The following is an 18,002-nucleotide window of genomic DNA, read 5'->3' on the forward strand; positions in this document are numbered from 1 at the left end:
TTCATTAAATGCGAATTTGGAATTCCATGCTGCGCTCCGTTTTCTCCTTTTTGCTACCTGATTAAGTTCAAAGGTTTAAGAGGCACTCTCAATTCAATTCGTATCCAGGGGGAAACCGCAAAAACAGCGTAATATGTGTAACACTCGGGAATTAGACATGGCCGAGTGCCACTTGTACTTTAGCCCGGCTCGCGCTGCAGGCTGGGTCCGCTCACCTGTAGTGACGTATACGGAGACTGTGGTAGGCGTTGTGCACCGAGTCTGAGAAACGTTTCTGAGGAACCAGCAAGGAAACAATTAACCGCGGCTATACGGACAACGTCGGTTTCACGCTTGGAAACTGTTCTCAAGTTTCTATACGTATAGCCTAGAGGTAAGGTATGGCTTACGACTTGACGGCCTAACTTTAAACTGACAAAATAATCGTAACCTACGTTTTCATTGTCTTCTTAGTAGCGAAACACTAAAATGCTTTGTCGACTCCTTTATTTTCTGGTTGGCCGTTAATTTCCCAGGAGGCTATGGTAAAAGCTTTGTGGTTATGTCGCATTTCTCGGTCAGTCGTAACATAGTTATTTTGTTATTATGGTTGACATTTGTCACATTTGGGCAAGCAGCCGTTGCAGCTGGCCACTACGTTTATCTTTGCTGCCTGTCCTGTAGATTCTTTATCGGTTCTTCAATAAATTGTTTTCCTGACGTCGATGACTTTAAGTTTCAGTTGCTTTGCCTGTTGAAAGTTAATCCAGTTACTCCAGTTTGGAGGAAATACATTTCCACATAATTTAGATTTTAGATCACCTGGTTGGGTATTTGAAACCAAGGCGTCCGCTATGATGCATACACTAAAGCAGTAATGGAGTTGACCACAGACTGAACACGAAATACTGCAAATAATTTTATAATTGCTCATATATGCGTGCGTTTGTATATGTGTGGATCAGATTGGGAACTGTAATGAGATTGATATTCTAATATAATTTGAGCTCTGTTCCGCGCTTTAGGCTGTTAACATAAAAAGAAAGCTCTTGGCCTAATCTCTAACTCATGAATGCCTGAAAATCAGTGTGTCACAAATGACGTAGCTCAGGTTCAGCAGCCTCTCTTTCACTTCTGTTTTGTTGAGTAGAACACAACCATATCATGTAATGAAACTGCGACTTTTGAATAGGTTTTTGTTTTGTATTATAATGCTAACTTCTCTGAATAAAACTCCACCCGTCTCTGTTTTGACAGAGTACGCAAGAATGGTCCACACGACCACAAGCTGAAGTTCATCGCATGACAAAAGCCCCTTGGGACTGCCGTGCCAGAGCAAAAATCAAGGACGGCTGCCATGTCTCACAGACAATCCCAGGATTCCATGGGGGACCAGTCTCCTCTCCTTCTGGATAGTATGTTCACACAGCTCCATGTAGACCATGGGCGTGGGCGCTCGGTTTCTAACACGGACCTCTCTGCACCAGAGCCCCCCGAGAAGACCAGGCAGGCTCCCATAGTGCTGAGCACCCAGAGCATTGCCGCTCGAAAGCTGGGCACTCAGCAGCTCATCCCCCGGAACCTGGCCATGTCCAGCCGGCCAAAGAACCGCCACCACACGACGGTGGTCACCCTGCCCGTCTCTCTGGAAGCCCAGAAGAGCGCCCAGCGCTTAAACCGTGACCTATCGTGGGAGGACTATGACAGTGATGGTGACAGCTTTTCCCTGCGGAGGAACCAGAGGAACAAATCATACCGGGCAGCCATTACCAGCCTGGACAGCGATCTCATGTGGAAACAGGACCTGCTACAGCCAGTCAGTGAAGAGAGGGCCCCCAGCCCAAAGCCAACTTCCAGTCCAGGACGCAAGGTAGGGCCCAGCTCTGAGCTCTTCAAGTCTTCAGTTAATGCTGCTGAACATGTAGTGTCCCTGCTGCTGTACTTTGAGTGTAAAATCATCAATGTTAGGAGCAGAGGGCAGGAAATGAGATTGCCTTGCCTAATGCAGAATTACTTAATCAAGATTGGATGACAGAATTACTTGAGCAAGATTTTTATTTTTATATATATATATATATATATATATATATATATATATATTTTTTTTTTATTATTATTTTTTTTTATTTTTTTTTTTTTGTGTGTGTGAAAAAGCTGGATATCAGTTGTATGACATCATGTTTTCAAGAAGTACAGAAAAACAGTGGGTTACTGCCAGGCATGGTTTTACTTCATTACTGTGGTGACTGGTTTATGGACACTCGCGCTTTGTGAGTCACCACGTCCTCATACAGGGACACATTCACAGTACTCAGAAGGTTCATGTGCATGGGAAAGGGTGAACGGTGTCATGGCCAAACCAAGAGTGAGGAATGGTGCTTTTGAAGTTTAACTTTGACCTTTGTGATGTTAGAATAAACTTATGCTTACATTACTTATGGATGTAAATCTTGTGTTGTACAGTACAAAAAGAACAATAATCTTCAACTGCCATCAGACTTGAGATGAGCTTATGCGTAGAGAAACTTATGATTCAGAAAATAGTTAGCCATCACATGTTGGACTGATCAGTGTGTTCACAGAATGGTGTGGAACGTTTCAGTGGTATGGTAAACTGTTAGTGATTTGCAGTATTACAACTTGATGCATAAATTGTATTGCTGAATTGTATTACTACACTGTGTATGCAACTTTTAAAATATGTTGTATGTGACATCCATCATGTTGTGTGCATGCCTTTTTTAATGAGTGCTGATACAAACACAGATACAGATGTTACTTCACACCAGGAAGACCTCTACATTCCACAGGGATAAGCTAAGGTTTCACTCACTTCTGTTCTGTCTCTCTCTTCTCTTCAGAGAACTTTGGGTAGAAAGAGGAACAAGAGACATGGAGGTTCCTTTAAAGACGGTACAGAAACAGCAGTTTAAACATATGAGATGTGACTTACATCTCAAACTTGAACACTGATGTTCAGTAGATTGTTGGGTATATATTAAGCACATTGTTAAAACTCTGAATTAGCTCATAAGGCTAAAGGTGGAGCCTGAGACTGAGCAAAAACAGCTAAAAACACTGAACTATCCCAATAATAATACTGTCCTTTAAGTAAGAGTGCAAGCAGGCATGCAGTGTGCACGGTAACAGTGACTCCATGACTGACCGCATTCCTCTCACCCACAGATCCTTGCTTCTACCAGGAGATCAAAGAGAGGGGTCTCCAATCCAACCATCTGGGTGCCGATGACGAGGATGCCTTCCAAGCAGGTATGCCAGAAGAGGACCAGGGCATCGTGGTGAAGAACTACAGAGCAGCGCACCAGACTTGGAGTCAGCTGCCTCAGGTGAGCAGGTCAGAGGGTGGCATACAGGGGCAGGAGAGTGAAGGTCATACAAAGGAAGCAACAAATTCCCTGCAGTCAGACGAGTGGTTTGGAGGGCACATTAGCTTTGGTGGAATAAACTAGACACTTGGAGTCTGCTACATCACCCCAGTTAGTAAAATGTGTTCAGAGACCCAAAAGTAGAAGGTGGAATTTAGGTTGGGTTGAGCCTTTTTTTCCTCTATGTAGATTTAATTCTGTAGGTTGTCAGTTGGACACTGAGCCTAGCTCAGGTTGTTGCAGGATTTTACCAAACTGACCAGGGTGTTTGGATGTGTATCAGTCTGTTGACTCAAGTTCCATACTGGCCTCAGCTTTTCTGTCTCATTTTCAAACTAACAGGTGCAAGAGAGTGGCATTTTGGAGACCATGTCTCCAGAAGAACGCAAGAGACAAGAGGTACGTGCTGGAAGTGGGTTTAACATTTGAGTCTTGCTACTGGAGCCGTGTCACGGAAGGGCTGTGCTAAAGCTGTATTACTACCCTCTAAATACCTTCAGGATTACTAACACTAGTAACGTTAAGTTGAGCAGGATAAACTTTCATTTTCTTATTTACGGTACTGGAGAAGACAAAGGAAGATTTTCCATGTGTTCAGGTCGCACCTTTGCTGTGTAAATATCAATATACCAAGGTCCACCTTGCACATACAACACTGCCACACCCTGTCATAATGCTCTTGGTTGATTCCCTTTTCCTTGCTAAGCGTTCACTAAAGGGACCTAACCTCATATAGGTTAGTCGTTTACAGACGTGGTAATAGAGCTGGATCCTAGTACACATTATGCTTCACTTTGGTCTGATTCCTAATAGCTCTTTACCTGACATGTAGTGCACTACCTAGGATGGAAAAGCCATGCCGCATATTATGCAATGTAGAAAGCCATTTTGAATTCAGCTGAAATGAGGGAAATGTGCACTCAAAACAAAAACAGTAATGAGGCACAACCTGTGAAGATGCTCTAGGCATAGTCCCGTGATTGTCAGCACTTCTCTCATTAGCATACATTCTCATTAACGCACATTCTCATTAGCATAAATCTCATCCATTTTAAAGGTGTCAATAGTTATGTTTTCCTCAAAGTGTCCATAACAATATACATTATGTTGCCAGAACTGGTGGTAATGGTAAACCAATTTCATCATCAAAGTCTATGATGATTATTCGATGTAGACTCACTGCCTGCTTCAAGTGGAGTTTGATGCATCTGCTTATGCATGGCATTAAATTGCTCTTGGGGTGTACAAGTCCATAAGCTGGGCTGCACTCTGAAGTCAGCAATATATCATTGTGCCATAGATCTGTGTTCACACAGTGTACAGTTCATTGCCTAAATTAAGATGATCCCAGTACAGTCAGTTGGCCATATACACAAATCACAAAACATTTAAAAAAAGAAGCTTTGAAAGGGAATCTTGTCTCAGCTCTGTACTGTTGTTTCCAACAATGCATCATAACACTGTCACGGTCATTCCAGTTGAAATCTCACTTGTGTGTTTCTGCCTTAGGCCATTTTCGAACTCATGACATCTGAGTACTCGTACCAGCACAGCTTGAGCATACTGGTGCGTCATTTCAAAGACAGCGACACGCTGAGGAAGACCATGACCACAATTGAACACCATCACCTCTTCTCCAACATCTCCGTCATCCAGCTAGTCAGCAAGCGGTATGCCATTGTAATGGGACAACACAGATTTCCCCATTTTTCTGATCTATTAAAAGAGGCCTACATACGACTTACTCTCTGTTAAATCAGAGAATATTTTAATACATCATGTCAGCATGCCTTTATCCTATCATCATGAACAGCATCTTTCATACTTCACTTTCATGTCAAAATGCCACACCAGTTGAATGCAAACTGCCTGATGAGATTAACAATATTTAATGGAGTTGGGCAAATCCCTGAAGGAAGAACTACTATGCCTGAATCCCAGCTGGTTCAGTATCCTTGCTGGGCATTGGCGTTCCCATCCTCACCGTCTCCTTCCTGCACCCGCTGACTCCTACGCTCTTCAGCGAGAGAGGTGTGACCTTGTTATGCAAAGCAAAAGCTGGCCAGAACTGCAGCTCATGGTCAAGCCCGAGAAGACTTGGTGTGGTGTGCGCTTGCAAAATGTGCTTAAAGAGCACAGAGACAGAGCTGAAGTCAGCATCACCCCACAGGATCAGCAGTGCAGGGCGTGGAAATGCACATGGCCACACAGTAATCAGTACTGGAGGGTAGCAGTAAGGCAAAGAGTTAAATGACCAAATGTGATGTCATCACCAGAATAAAGAAGGAAGCCTTTTCTGGTTTTCTTAGTAGACCCCATTATAATATAAATCGTATGTTAATGTAACTTAAAGGGCACATTCAGATATCTCCTCACAGCAAGGGTCCATGAAAAGGAAAGGACAGGCATACAGTACCAGTCAAATGTTTGGACATACATACTTTGGTTTGTTTTTAATATTTTAGATTCTTCAAAGTAGCTACCCTTTACTTTGATGACAGATGTGCATAATAGTCCATGTACATAGACCATTAAACTGAAATTCTTATTCAGTCAGGTGTGTCGAAACGTTTGACTGGTACTGTATGTGCCAAGGCCATAACAGTTTACTCTAGCAATAGGAATGATCAGTGACCATAAATGAAAAGCAAGTATTGGTACATCTAAAAGCCATAGGTAAATCTTAGGCTCCTGTTATGTCGCACCTGTGTTCAAACTTGTTTTCTCCACCATTTGCTGTGCTCTCCTAAGCAGAGGATGTGCCGAGACATGCTCGCCAAACTGGTTTAGTGGCAAGGCCACGCCAGAAGTCCTGTTTTGCAAAAGCAGGGTTTTTCTCAGCACTGTGGAGCCCGTTGTTTCACTTCGAGTGGGAGAAACTAACCCGGCTGCTGGTTAGCTATGAGAAAATGCTGTTGTGTTGCTAAAAGGTATGGTGCCATGTCAGGCTTGTGAGGCATGGCTGGTTTCACAAGTATTCTGTTAGGAGAAGCATGGGGCGTCAGGGAGACCAGGTTGTGCGTGGGAACATGGGAGGGGCTCTTCTGAAGATGTTTTTCTCAGCCTGGGAGGAAAAGGAACACGGCCCGTCCGTAAATTCCTTCTGTGCAATGCCTGAATGCAGATGTGCATTATAAAACTTATTAAACCCATGGCTAAGCTCTCTGTCTCATTTTTGTCTCCTCCTCTCAGCTTTTTTGAGGACCTCGAGAGGCGTCACCAGAAAGACCCTGTCATTCAAGATATCAGTGACATAGTGCAGGACCACGCTACAAACCGCTTTGATCCGTACATCGTGTACTGCTCCAATGAAACCTTCCAGCAGAGGACGCTGCAGAAGCTACTGTAAGCATCCTCTTGGAGGACAGCCAGTCCACTCCTAATAAATCATTGGTTAAGAAGCACAGCCAAAAGAAGCAAAATAAATAGCTGTAATGTGAGTTGGTAGGGAGGGGGACAGGGCACAGGCCAAATGGTAGCTGGATAAATTAGATCATATGCAGTACTGCAATGTAATAACCCATTTGGAAGTGTGGTGCATTGCTTCATTAAAGTAATGCCCTGTGTGTTTTGTGTGTGGCAGTGCAACTAACACTGCCTTTAAGGAGGTGCTGAAGAAGATCGAGACCAGTCCTGAATGCGGTGGGTTGCCCATGATCTCATTCCTCATTCTGCCCATGCAGAGAGTCACCCGCCTGCCCTTGCTCATGGATGTAAGAACCGTGTGCGCGCACACACACACACACAGAATTAAGTGAATTTGTCATCACAGAAACCCATTGCAACTTGACCACACTCGGTACATTATGAGACTCAAGTGTCCTATCTCTCTGTATGGTCACATAGACTATCTGCCAGAAGACTGTCAAGCAGACGTCTGAATACTACGCAGCTCGCTGGGCACTAAAAGCCATCAGCAAGGTATGAGACTGCACTCTGCCCCTTCCTTCTAAGCCACTGGGACAAAGACAGAATGCAGGCTTTGGCTTGTTCTTTCATGCCTCCAGGAAAGGTTTAGTCAACAGTAATGTTTCTAACAGCGAAATTAAAATGAATAGCTACCAATTAGTGTTATCCATAGTAACTGTTGGCTACATTCATTGATTGTGATACTGGCATGTCTGTTTGAGCTATTCCTTTGTGTACTACCTCATCTGATGTTAGTGACAAAATATCTTGAAAGCTCAAAAATCATGGTTCGGACCAAGGTAATCCATGTGAGGCATACTGTGGCTTGTTTACATGGCGGTCTCATGTGTTTATATGTTGGCCAGCTGGTGAAGAGCTGTAATGATGGAGCCCGGAGAATGGAGCACACTGAACAGATGTACACCATCCAGAAACAGATGGAGTTCGGGAAAATCAAGGTCTCTGCCAGTGCACTGCTGCTATGTCCGTGAATCACCTAGAATCACGTTTCTTCAATTATGGCAGTTATGGTCATGGCAGATCCTATCTTAATTTGCTTTGTGAATACAGGCCCAGTACTCCGGGAACCCAAGTTGTCTGACACTGTTGTGATTGTGAATGTGTTTGGAGGTGTCGGTTAAATCAAAGTCAGGCTCTCTCTCAGACTTGCCTCTCTTCCTCTCTGTGTGTGTGTGTGTAGCCATTCCCATTAGTCTCATCTTCCCGCCGGCTGTTGAAGAGAGGTGAGCTGACCGTCTGCATGGAGGAGCACAGTATCTTCAGGAAGGCCTTCAGCCAGAAGAGCTACTACCTCTTCCTGTTCAACGATGTACTCATTGTGACTAGGAAGAAAAGGCAGGCCCTCTTTACCCGCCCCCTCCCTCCTTACCTGCATCACTGTTGCATTATAAATCTCTGCTCACGCTTGGACACTATGGAAGGTGCCTACATTCATTTCAGTTGCCAAATATTTGCAGGGAAAATAAGTAGTGAATAACGCACCCCAACCACTTTAGCAGAAGCATCCACTGCATTAGAAACACCTGCTGAGTGTAGAAATAAGAGTCTTAAGCTCGTGTGGCTGTGCAGTTTGTGTTCCATAGGCTATCCCTTTGTGCATGGGCAGTTCAACTGCAGAACGTCTGTTGGATATTTATAGGTGGTGGACCTCTCTCAACCCAGCAGCGATGTAGACATATTAACGCCGCCCTCCCCCAACACTGCGGGGACTAATCATGTGTCAGCTCCATTCCTGTAGTCAAGTTGCATCCCTTTGAGTGAGACTGGGATGCCACCCAAATAATGTTTAGTCAGCAGTGGCCCTGTCATCAGAAACCAATTAGTGATGAACAGGGTAGACATTGGCTGAAGAGTAGTGCATGCCAACAGTAAAAAGCCTGTAATGGAACCCTTAAACGCACCCACAGGATATTTGTAGCTTTAAAAAAAATTAGCCAGAAGGTTACATGGTAGATATATCTAATTTAATTTAAAAAATAAATAACATTTGTATTTTTTTTTTATATATATATATATATATATATATATTACACATTGAATTGGGCAGTAGATCAGCTGTGGCAACCAGAGGGCCAGCTCGCAGCAGGCTTTTTTTTGGAAGGCTAGCGTAGCATGCCTGACATTCCGACATGACACCCATCCGCTTGCATTGTCGCTATGGTCAGAGGGCCTCGCCTAGATTACTCGAGCCAACGGAACCTCAGCAAAAATGAAGCACGGTCAGGATAGCAGGACTGCACTTTAACGCCAATGGCTGCCACGAACAGCATGTCGTTAACGCTCGCCGTTTGTGAACAGGTGTTCTAAGCGCATAAGGCCTCATCTTCTGCTGAAGTCGCCATCGTCTCGGTGGCCACATGCAACTATGTTGCTTCGTTTGTATTCACATTAGTGTGAAAAATTACATTAAGGACCTAGGGCTGTTAGATCTTTGTCTGCAAGTTTGTTTGTAACGGGTCTGAATGTGTGTGTGCGCGTACAGTGAAGAAAGCTACGTGGTGTTGGACTACGCCACTCTGGAGAACGTGGAGGTAGAGGACGAGCAGGCCGACTTGAAGCTCCACCTGCGGCTTGTGACGAAGCCCAACAGTGAGGGGCGCTGTGAACAGATGGTACTCATAGCCGAAAACAAGTAAGGACCCAAAGACATGCACTAGTTCCATCTGCTGGCAGATATGTGAACAAGCATCCATACAACTGGCAGAAACGCAGTAGTCAACATGTATCCAATCGCCCCCCAAATCACAGAAAGAGATGCAAATGTTTATATTCGTTGGTGTTTGCAGGCTAGACAGAGCACGTTGGTTCACTGCTCTGCACAGGCACAAGGAAGGGGGGAATAGCTGCAACATCGATGATGGTAAGGGTCAGGTGATGCTAGAAGTCTTCTGGGGAGGCAGTGCTTCAGTTTCATCAATTGTAGTGGCCTCTGTGCACTTGTGCAATTTAGAATGAGTAAGGTTCTTAATAGGATAATTAAACAACCATTTTAAAAAGTTTTAATCATACCAATAAAGGAATTTATCAAGCCCTAGGCAGCTGCTGTTCAATCTTTATCAGGAAAATACTTTCCCCCTACATTTTAAGATTTCACTTTAGAAAATCAAGAAGACAGTTTAGTTATACTGACAGGCAAATGCTTGCATTTTATTTGTGTGCGCACAATTCAGATCTGCCTCAGTATGAGGCCACCAAAGCCTATATGCCCAAAGAGCCCGATGAGCTGAGTCTCCAGCAGGCTGAAGTGGTCATCGTCCTGCAGGAGGCAGAGGGTGAGCACAGCAGCTAAAAGCCCTTCTGATCGTTACTTTCCATGAACCTACATTAGAGCAATAACGATGATTTTAAAGGAATACTCAAAAATGCCCTAGTGCTAACTGGCTGATGGCAAACAGCTGTAAAGGTTGTCATTGCCAGCAGTTTACTTAGGTGATCCATTTGAACTGGGCAAAGAGGCAAACTATATACCTTATAACTGAAGTATTTAATGTCTAGTTTATTATGGGGGGGGGGGGGGGTGTTTGTGGAAAAAGTAGAACATTTTAAATGTTTTCCTGACCCCTGAAGTCAAACAAACACTTACTGTGTGTCAGGTTGGTACTATGGAGACAGGATGAGGGATGGTGAAACAGGCTGGTTTCCAGCCAGCTGTGCCAAGCAGATCACCAACCGCATTGCCATAGAATCCAACATTCAGCGCATGCAGCGCCTACGCAAGGAGACCAATGTCTGAGCACAGCATGAGACTACACCTTACCAAAGACCATCTGCTCTTGGCTACATCAGAAAGATCATTTTTGTATAGATTGTATGTGATTGTTTAGTGTGAATTAACTAGTTAACTTAGTGTGAAACACCAAAGGAATTCTCCAACTTGGGGGAAACTTCTCAACCATGAAAGTACACCAAAAGAAACTTCGTCTTTGACTTTTATTTTGAGCTTGCCTTTTGTTAAAATTCATGTCTGGATACATAAAAAGTTATTTAAAAATGTCAAACGACCAGATATCAAATTACTTCTTTTAAAAACCATTTGGTGTAAAAACTTAAAACCGATTTAGAAAAACATCTGCTGTTTCCCCAAAACTTTTAGCTGTCACATAAAAATAATGGAAAAAAACAAAACAGGTCTGCATAGATTCTGCAGGCAATCGGTGGTAATCTGGTCAAACGCATGTTGCAAGCTTAGACGATCGTCAGGTCAAATCTGGTTCTTATTGCTCAGATCTTGGATGTTTCTTCTTGTTGACAAAACTGGAAGAAAGAGGGGAGGGAGAGAAAGGTTACTCTAAGGAGTACCCAACAACTTAAAACCAGAGGGACTTGGAGTAGCTTTAACAAATTTAAGGCAGTAATAATCAAATTGTCAAATTTGAAATTGTAGTCTTTAAACATGTCTGAAACTAAAGTTTATGGCAGCCCTTTCAAATTACAGAAATAAAATTCCTATGACCAACATGGTTAGGCTCAGTCACCCAATGACTGATTGTAAATCTGAAGACTGCCTAGTGAAGAGGACAAGCTACATTTTGATAATTGGGCTCTGCTTGAAAAGATGTTGTACACAGATTGGTATTCATTGCCAACAATATCATGCTGTTTGCCCAATTTAGCTAGCTATATTTGTCAATCCTGCCCATTTGGTTTATTCATCATTGTACATCTGTTTAAAATGAACATTTAACATTAGTCTGAAAGTATCTGTTCCTCAATGGCTGCATCACTGCAAATTTGGTCTTTAATTACATTTGAAGTAGCATTAAAATGTCTTCTAAAGAGGTATTAACTGCCTTGGGGGTGCCTGCAGACAATCTGCAGTCACTGTACAGGCTGATCCTCCTTGTGTCAGTGGAAAGTGTAAACTGAACACATTGTACAGTACACAGCCTCACAGACACTGGCCCTTCCCTCTCATGAATGCAGATAAACCAGCACCGTCTACACAGTAAGTGTAACCAAACCTGAACTCCATGAACATGTATACTCATTCTCTATTTACTTACAGCATTTAAAGGCTCTTAAGTGAACCACACTAGCAGGCATTTACTACTACTTTACTATTTGTAAATTTAAAATTCACAGATTAAAAACAAATGTCATGGTACATCTTGTAAACCTATTAATCTCAGCCATTGGTAATTGGTACAGTACAAGACAGCAGTGTGCTTTTCAAGCCATGTAAAATTTGCATGTAGAATCTATAACAATGTAAACGCTTGTCAGAACAAAGCCTGGGGCTTTTCCTAAAGTACAGTGATCATAAGGAGGATTCTGTAAGAGAGAGGACAAAGTCCAAATAGCAACATACCCACTACACAGCCATGTGTCAGCCTCACCCTAGTGGTAAACTAGTCATAGGGTGTGTTTGTTTTTTTTCCTCTCTAAACTTTCAGCATTTCCTGCCTAGAACCAAAAAGCAAAACGTTACTCATAGGTAAGGCAAGAGCTAGAGTACACCTCAACAGGTAACGTGTGCCAGCACCCTCACTGAGAAAACCTGCACCAAAGGCATAAACCCCAAATGCAGGTTATGGCCAGTTTTGAAGGGGCAAAAGTCCATAATCATCCCAGTTTGAGCTCAGGAAAAGCCTGCTAACCTGAATTCATGCTGAACCCGAGTAGTAGCCTGGTGACAAACACCAGGATGTGCATTATTGTAGCCCTGGACTAAAGAAAGCAGCAGGCAAAAAAAAACAAAAACTAACCCGGCAGGATGGTGCAAGATGGTGAAGCCGGCGGCGGGCATTTCACTCTGCCCCGCCCTGCTGGGCTTCGGGAGCGGCTGATTTGTCGGTGGGTGCGTCGGCTGCCTTGCTGTCCTTGCCGTCCTGAGGCTTGGTGGTCTGGGCCCGTCTGCGGCGGTAGTTGAAGTTGCGACGATAGCGACGTTGCCTGGGCTCCTGGTTTGGGCCACCCTCACCCTGGTTCTCCTTGTCCTCCTCCCCTTCCCGTGCCGGCCGGGGACGAGGGGGACCCCTGACACACATGCAATCTACTTATACAGCACACCAACAACCACTTCCAAATTTAACAGAACTAAACATGCTTTTATGGCTATGAGCAGGGATAAAACTAACAGCATTTAGGGGATTTGGACACAGTCGCAATAAACAAGGCACTATATAATGGTCAACCGCTAATCACAGGGTGGGGAGGAATAAGTATTTGTATCATCAAAAAAATCATAGTTAAGAAAAATCTATTGCAACATTGAGTGCCAACTACTCATCTAGCAGCTTGAGTAAGCCCCATTAAGAGTGTTGCATTTACCCATAATCAGTGAGAAAGTAACATTTTATGGAAGGATATCTAAAACTATTAGATAAAATTCAAGTCCATTTTATTTGTGTCCCGTTCACATGTAGCTTAGCTTTGTTAAATCAATGTTTTGTTTTTAAAAAAAGTACTGGTAACTACCCGGTTTTAATTGTACACATAGCATGTGCATCAACAGGCACACAACAGCCCCTGCGCTATTCTTAATAAATGAATAAATGTTTGATGTGTTCAACTCTGATCCTTTATCAGGAGCCTGAACATTCAGCCCATGCAGAAATACCTGGCCAGTGATACTAAATGTGCTTTGTTTTAGGCCAATTACTATGTTGCCTCACCTGTTCCTACTAAATTTCAGTGGTGCTTTGACTTAAGTTCAGTTTTCTATGATTATTTCCAATACACCTGTTATTTCACTTGAAAACCCAATTTTGGTTGACCACTAGTAACAATACCAACAAATACAAAAATAGGAAATACAAAGAAAGGAAATTGTAAAGTGCAGTTGCTATCCATTGTTGAGCTGCAACAGAGAGAACTGTAATGGAGCAAGTCTCAAATACTTGCAGTATTTGATCAGTGTGTACTTTTACTAAGTGACCCAATTATGACTCGTTTGTCACTGAATAAATATTATCTGATATTTATCATCTCAATGTTGCAGCATCATGGCAGTGAACACAACATGCAAACCTTGATCTGAACCTGGATCGGACGCCTCTGTAGTAGTTCTGTCTCACTGGTTTGTTGCCCTGGTCCGGACCACCCTGGATCTCATCACCTTCCCCACCCTACAAACAGCATGGTCATTTGCACACAGTGGAACAAAATATACATACAATATAAAAATTGCTGCCCAGCAAGATCTGAAAGTATAACAAGTCAATTTGGAAAAACTTGGACAACAAAAAGTTTACGCCTAAAGTTGTACTTGAAAAGTCAACTGTTATTTCTAACAGAGCCCTAGTCCCACCTGCCATTGTACCTCGGTCATCTCTCCCCTGGGTGGTGCGTTGGTGTACGGGGGTCTGCGCCCATAGCGCCTCCTCACATAGTATGGGGGATAGCGTCTCCTGCCGGGGAAGGTGGGTTTGCGCTGCTGCTGCTCGCCCTCAGGCATGTTCTCATTCGCTGCGCTCTTCTCACGACCCTCGCCATCCCCGTCGCTCTGGTAGTTCTCTTGGTAGTCACGAGGGGGTGCCCTCCTGCGTGGGTACCTCCTGTACCGGTTCCTGTCGGCCGCGTACTTGCTCCCCTGCACGGGGACACCGCCTGGCCCGGTCACATTGGCTGCCTCAGCGCCCTGGAGGAAGAGCGCCAAATGAAACCTTGGGCAATTATCAGACAAAGTAAAACCTGTCTTGCTAAATGGGAAGATGCTCAATCAAAAGTACAGCAATCATCATCAAGCAGACAAATCAGGTGACAAAACCTGCTCTCCAGTATTTGTGCAGGTTCCTTGTATCACAAAGTGAACACACAAGAAATGGTGAAAGTACACTTTGTACCACTGCCTTTTATTAAAACATATGGTTTAACATTACAACTTCTATAGAAGTTAAACAATATAGATTAAAAACAATTCCACTGCTGAGCTGTAGACTTTCAATTAACTCAACTGTTAAGATGGGACTAAGCGTCAATAGTAAGAAAACCAAACCAACCTTTTCCCCCTCAACCACGTCAAACTCCACAGTCTCTCCGTCCCCAACACTGCGAAGGTATTTCCTTGGGTTATTCTTCTTTATGGCAGTCTGAAGACAAAAAACAAAAACTAAGCAAACTGATCGAACAATGCTGCGTTTCAATGAATAAGTTATGAGGTATAAAGGCCACATCAGACAGGAATTACCTGGTGTACAAAGACATCTTCTTTTGTGTCATTCCTTTAAACAAGCAATGAAAAAAAAAAAAAAAAAGTGTTGATTTTGGAACTACAACGTATAGTTAATTGAAATGAACAGGAACTGACAGGCAGTACACAGTACTTAAGAGTCTAGAGTAAACAAACAGTAGTATGCCCCTGGGAGTCAGCAGCCTGGATTTAAATATTTAGACACTAATAGGATTGAGGATGTTCTAGACATCAGATAATATGTGGGTCAGAGAAGGGTGGTACAAGTATTCTCACCTGTTGATGAAGCCATAGCCATTCCTTACGTTGAACCATTTCACTGTCCCCAGGACCTTTGTTGCTGCAAGAGAAAAGTAAAAATTAGGGCAGTGAAGGTGTTTGTTTCTACTATGACCAATATCATTCTTTAAAACAGAGCACAAGAGAGGTATTTGTTAAGTGAGACTACAAATAGCACTACTGTGAAAAAAAGAAAAAGGAACCCATAACCTCTGCCAAAGTCCAAGCAGGCATTTAGAAGCAATCTATTTATAACCTCCAACTGTTGTGTTGTTTATAGACTATGATGTAAAAAGCAGCTCTCAACCAGCTGTTCATATCAGAACATTTCTTAAAAGAAGGTCCTGCCCAAGTGTCCACAAAGTAAAATCGAGGTTAAGTTATACCATTATTTTCACACATCTAGCTGTACTTGACCACTGAGATTGGCCATGACTCATTAGTGTAAGGAAATGATACACCAAGGGTGAAATAAGGAAGACATTATGAAGTTACACGTGGACCATTAACTTCCTAGTGAAATGCGTACCTCACTTTACCAAAAACAAATTCGTTACATCGCGTCAGGTTTACGGTGGGCCAGCAGAACCAACCCATACTCTAGGTTAGAAAAATCAATTTGGGGGGGGAAAGATAACAAATAGCTGAGTTATTGCGGATGCACTCTATGATGCTAACAGCCAGTTAGCAACTAGCCTCAACCATGTGGTTGGGCAAGAGCCAGTAAGAAAAGACGGCTTTTTTGGTTTTGTTGATCGTTAAGATGAATTACAAATCCGCATCGCGCTACTAAGTCCAACCCTTTGTCCTAAAACAGCATCTTCCCATTCAGTGTGTTGGCGTAGCCAAAATAGTATACGCTCGGTGCTTAGACAAAAGAAAACCCCATCATCTGAATACCACGGCGGACATTTTGGGAACTGTAACTTAGAATGCTAGCTAGCTGCCACTTTACTGTGCCAATAGTACGACCGTGGGTTGACTTTGGAATTTGAAGTCCATACCAGTTTAAACCAACACTCGTAAAGTCTTCTTATGCGTTTCTAATAGTGATTCAATTTTAGTGTCGCTTGACCATATTTATGCCGAGGACACGTAGACCGATACACGAACCATTCCTAACAAAGAACAGCTTAGCTTTTCTAGTTAGCTTGATGGTTCGTCATGCAATTCTGAGCAGACGTTTCGGTAATGAACATTCATCAATATGACGCACTGCTTAGATAAAGTTGCTTTACGATCAGTAACACCCAAAACGAAAACACTAGCTAGCTAGCATTTGGTGTATCGCGGACTCTGGCTGAAAGCTCGCCTAGCTAGCGACCTGTGTAAAGAAAAGGTAGATAGGGTCGTGATCATGGTCAAACTCATGTATCTAGTTAGCCAATCTAAATTATCTAACTGGCAAACAAATGTGTCCAGTCAGTAGTAATTAACTACAAATACTTTCATCAGTCAAAAAAAGACGGTTGACGTTACGTTTTAAAATGGCTAGTTATCGCTAAATAACTAGTCACATCGTGTCAGTTTGGGTAGCCCAAAAACAAGTAATCAATTTCAGATACTAGATGGTGGCGCTTTACTAGTAGCAAGTAGCTACCCATCCATCTTAACTATACACAGGCCTCATGCTAGCGAAATTAGCTAGCTAGCGTTGGCTACCTAACTGGCATAGCATAGTTTACTAGAGATCCGATGGGCATTTTTTTAAAATCGGCACGCTCCAGTGTTGGAACGTACGAAGCTAACGTTAGCTAACTTACCTTACTCGGCCGTTACGACAGAACAGTTAGCGAGATTATCCGTTAAGCACTTTGAGAATTGTGCCAGGTAACTAGACACCTAACACTAGCTAACGTAACTAGTAATTAACAAAATTAGTTGTTCGTGAAACGGCTACATGAAAAACTACTATCCGACTCGTGTTATGATTATCAGTCTCAAGAAGCACTAGCTGCAGTTACTACACGTACGATAATTACGGGCTAGCAAGTAGCTAACGGAAAATTAGCCATCGACAAAATTTAAATAAAAGATATATATACATATATACACACACACACACACACAGCTAGCTGGTTACTTAGACATCACTGGGATATCACATGCATACAGTATCAAAAGAAATGTGCTTGCTAGCACAGGACTACATGCATAACTAACCTGCGTAACTAGGTTGGTTAGCTAGCTAAAGTTCATGAAATAAAATCAGTAACATAGCTAGCGTCAGCTACAACTAAAACTAGCTAGCTAGCTCGCTCGCTAACTTACCGATGACCTTCTTATCCCCCGCTGTAGCTGCGGCTGCCGGGCTGGATGGGCTCTCCGCGTCGGCGGCAGGCTGCGGCGGCTGCTGTGTTTCGGCCTCGCTGCTCATGGTGGTTTCTTGTTGGTAAAGCCGGCGGTGGCTCTCTAGTGTGTTTTCCCGGTGCTAGATGGTAACCTGGGCCGGCGGTGGTGGGGGCTACTGCCTTCGGGCTCTCAGCTTTCCTTTCTCCGCTCCCGTTGCCGATCGAACTGGACGGAATTAGAAATGATATTGGAAAATATTCTTGAGCAGCCCTCCCATTCTTTCCTCCAATTGGTCGTGAATTTTGTCATATGACGCTCCTCACTTTTCTCAAAGCCTATTTGGTGTAGTCGTTGTCAGTTATTATGAGTCGTTGCGGGTCGTACCTATGATTGGTTCGTTACGAAAAAGCAAGTGAAAGCATCGTTCTAGCCATGGGTTATAATGGAGATAATTTAACCATCTCGGCCGAAAGGAGTCGACACATTGACTACAGTTCTAATTTTGG

The 18,002-nt window shown here is 43.2% G+C and overlaps 2 protein-coding genes and 1 long non-coding RNA gene across 6 annotated transcripts; 1 reads left to right on the forward strand and 2 right to left on the reverse strand.

Moving 5' to 3' along the window:
• The first annotated feature begins 261 nt into the window (after positions 1-261).
• arhgef16 (Rho guanine nucleotide exchange factor (GEF) 16) lies at positions 262-10,906 on the forward strand. Of its 2 annotated transcripts, XM_035536138.1 has the most exons (16): positions 262-373; positions 1,237-1,394; positions 1,467-1,849; positions 2,841-2,892; positions 3,166-3,326; positions 3,708-3,764; positions 4,875-5,035; positions 6,558-6,710; positions 6,949-7,078; positions 7,212-7,286; positions 7,640-7,732; positions 7,975-8,129; positions 9,277-9,426; positions 9,581-9,654; positions 9,965-10,066; positions 10,388-10,906. In XM_035536138.1, the coding sequence occupies exons 2-16, from the start codon at positions 1,337-1,339 to the stop codon at positions 10,525-10,527; spliced, it is 1,944 nt and encodes a 647-aa protein (XP_035392031.1). In that variant the 5' UTR covers positions 262-373; positions 1,237-1,336; the 3' UTR covers positions 10,528-10,906. The 2 variants fall into 2 exon arrangements, with proteins under 2 accessions (XP_035392031.1, XP_035392030.1); XM_035536137.1 differs by having other exon boundaries at positions 1,237-1,849.
• On the reverse strand, positions 9,910-10,481 carry LOC113584322. The gene is made up of 2 exons (XR_003411400.2): positions 10,378-10,481; positions 9,910-10,050 (listed from the first exon to the last, which is right to left on the reverse strand). It is a non-coding gene; the product is annotated as an uncharacterized LOC113584322 (long non-coding RNA).
• Positions 10,711-17,673, reverse strand: ybx1 (Y box binding protein 1). 3 transcript variants are annotated; one of them, XM_027021147.2, is made up of 8 exons: positions 17,476-17,673; positions 15,202-15,265; positions 14,923-14,956; positions 14,735-14,824; positions 14,056-14,373; positions 13,776-13,861; positions 12,500-12,770; positions 10,711-11,048 (listed from the first exon to the last, which is right to left on the reverse strand). In XM_027021147.2, exons 1-7 carry the CDS (start codon positions 17,579-17,581, stop codon positions 12,542-12,544), a joined length of 927 nt encoding a protein of 308 aa, XP_026876948.1. In that variant the 5' UTR covers positions 17,582-17,673; the 3' UTR covers positions 10,711-11,048; positions 12,500-12,541. The 3 variants fall into 3 exon arrangements, with proteins under 3 accessions (XP_026876948.1, XP_026876947.1, XP_026876946.1); XM_027021146.2 differs by having other exon boundaries at positions 14,044-14,373; XM_027021145.2 differs by having other exon boundaries at positions 13,764-13,861; positions 14,044-14,373.
• Positions 17,674-18,002: the final 329 nt, after the last annotated feature.

Source organism: Electrophorus electricus, chromosome 18 (genome assembly GCF_013358815.1).
Source record: "Electrophorus electricus isolate fEleEle1 chromosome 18, fEleEle1.pri, whole genome shotgun sequence".
Classification (NCBI taxonomy): domain Eukaryota; kingdom Metazoa; phylum Chordata; class Actinopteri; order Gymnotiformes; family Gymnotidae; genus Electrophorus; species Electrophorus electricus.

Coding starts and splice junctions, on each gene's coding strand:
- arhgef16 (XM_035536137.1), top strand. CDS start 1,337: ATGTCTCACAGACAATCCCAGGATTCCATGGGGGACCAGTCTCCTCTC. Junction 2,893..3,165: donor TGGAGGTTCCTTTAAAGACG/GTACAGAAACAG, acceptor TCTCACCCACAG/ATCCTTGCTTCTACCAGGAG. Junction 5,036..6,557: donor ATCCAGCTAGTCAGCAAGCG/GTATGCCATTGT, acceptor TCCTCCTCTCAG/CTTTTTTGAGGACCTCGAGA.
- ybx1 (XM_027021145.2), bottom strand. CDS start 17,581: ATGAGCAGCGAGGCCGAAACACAGCAGCCGCCGCAGCCTGCCGCCGAC. Junction 14,374..14,734: donor ACGTGGTTGAGGGGGAAAAG/GTTGGTTTGGTT, acceptor CTCTTCCTCCAG/GGCGCTGAGGCAGCCAATGT. Junction 12,771..13,763: donor CGATCCAGGTTCAGATCAAG/GTTTGCATGTTG, acceptor CATGTGTGTCAG/GGGTCCCCCTCGTCCCCGGC.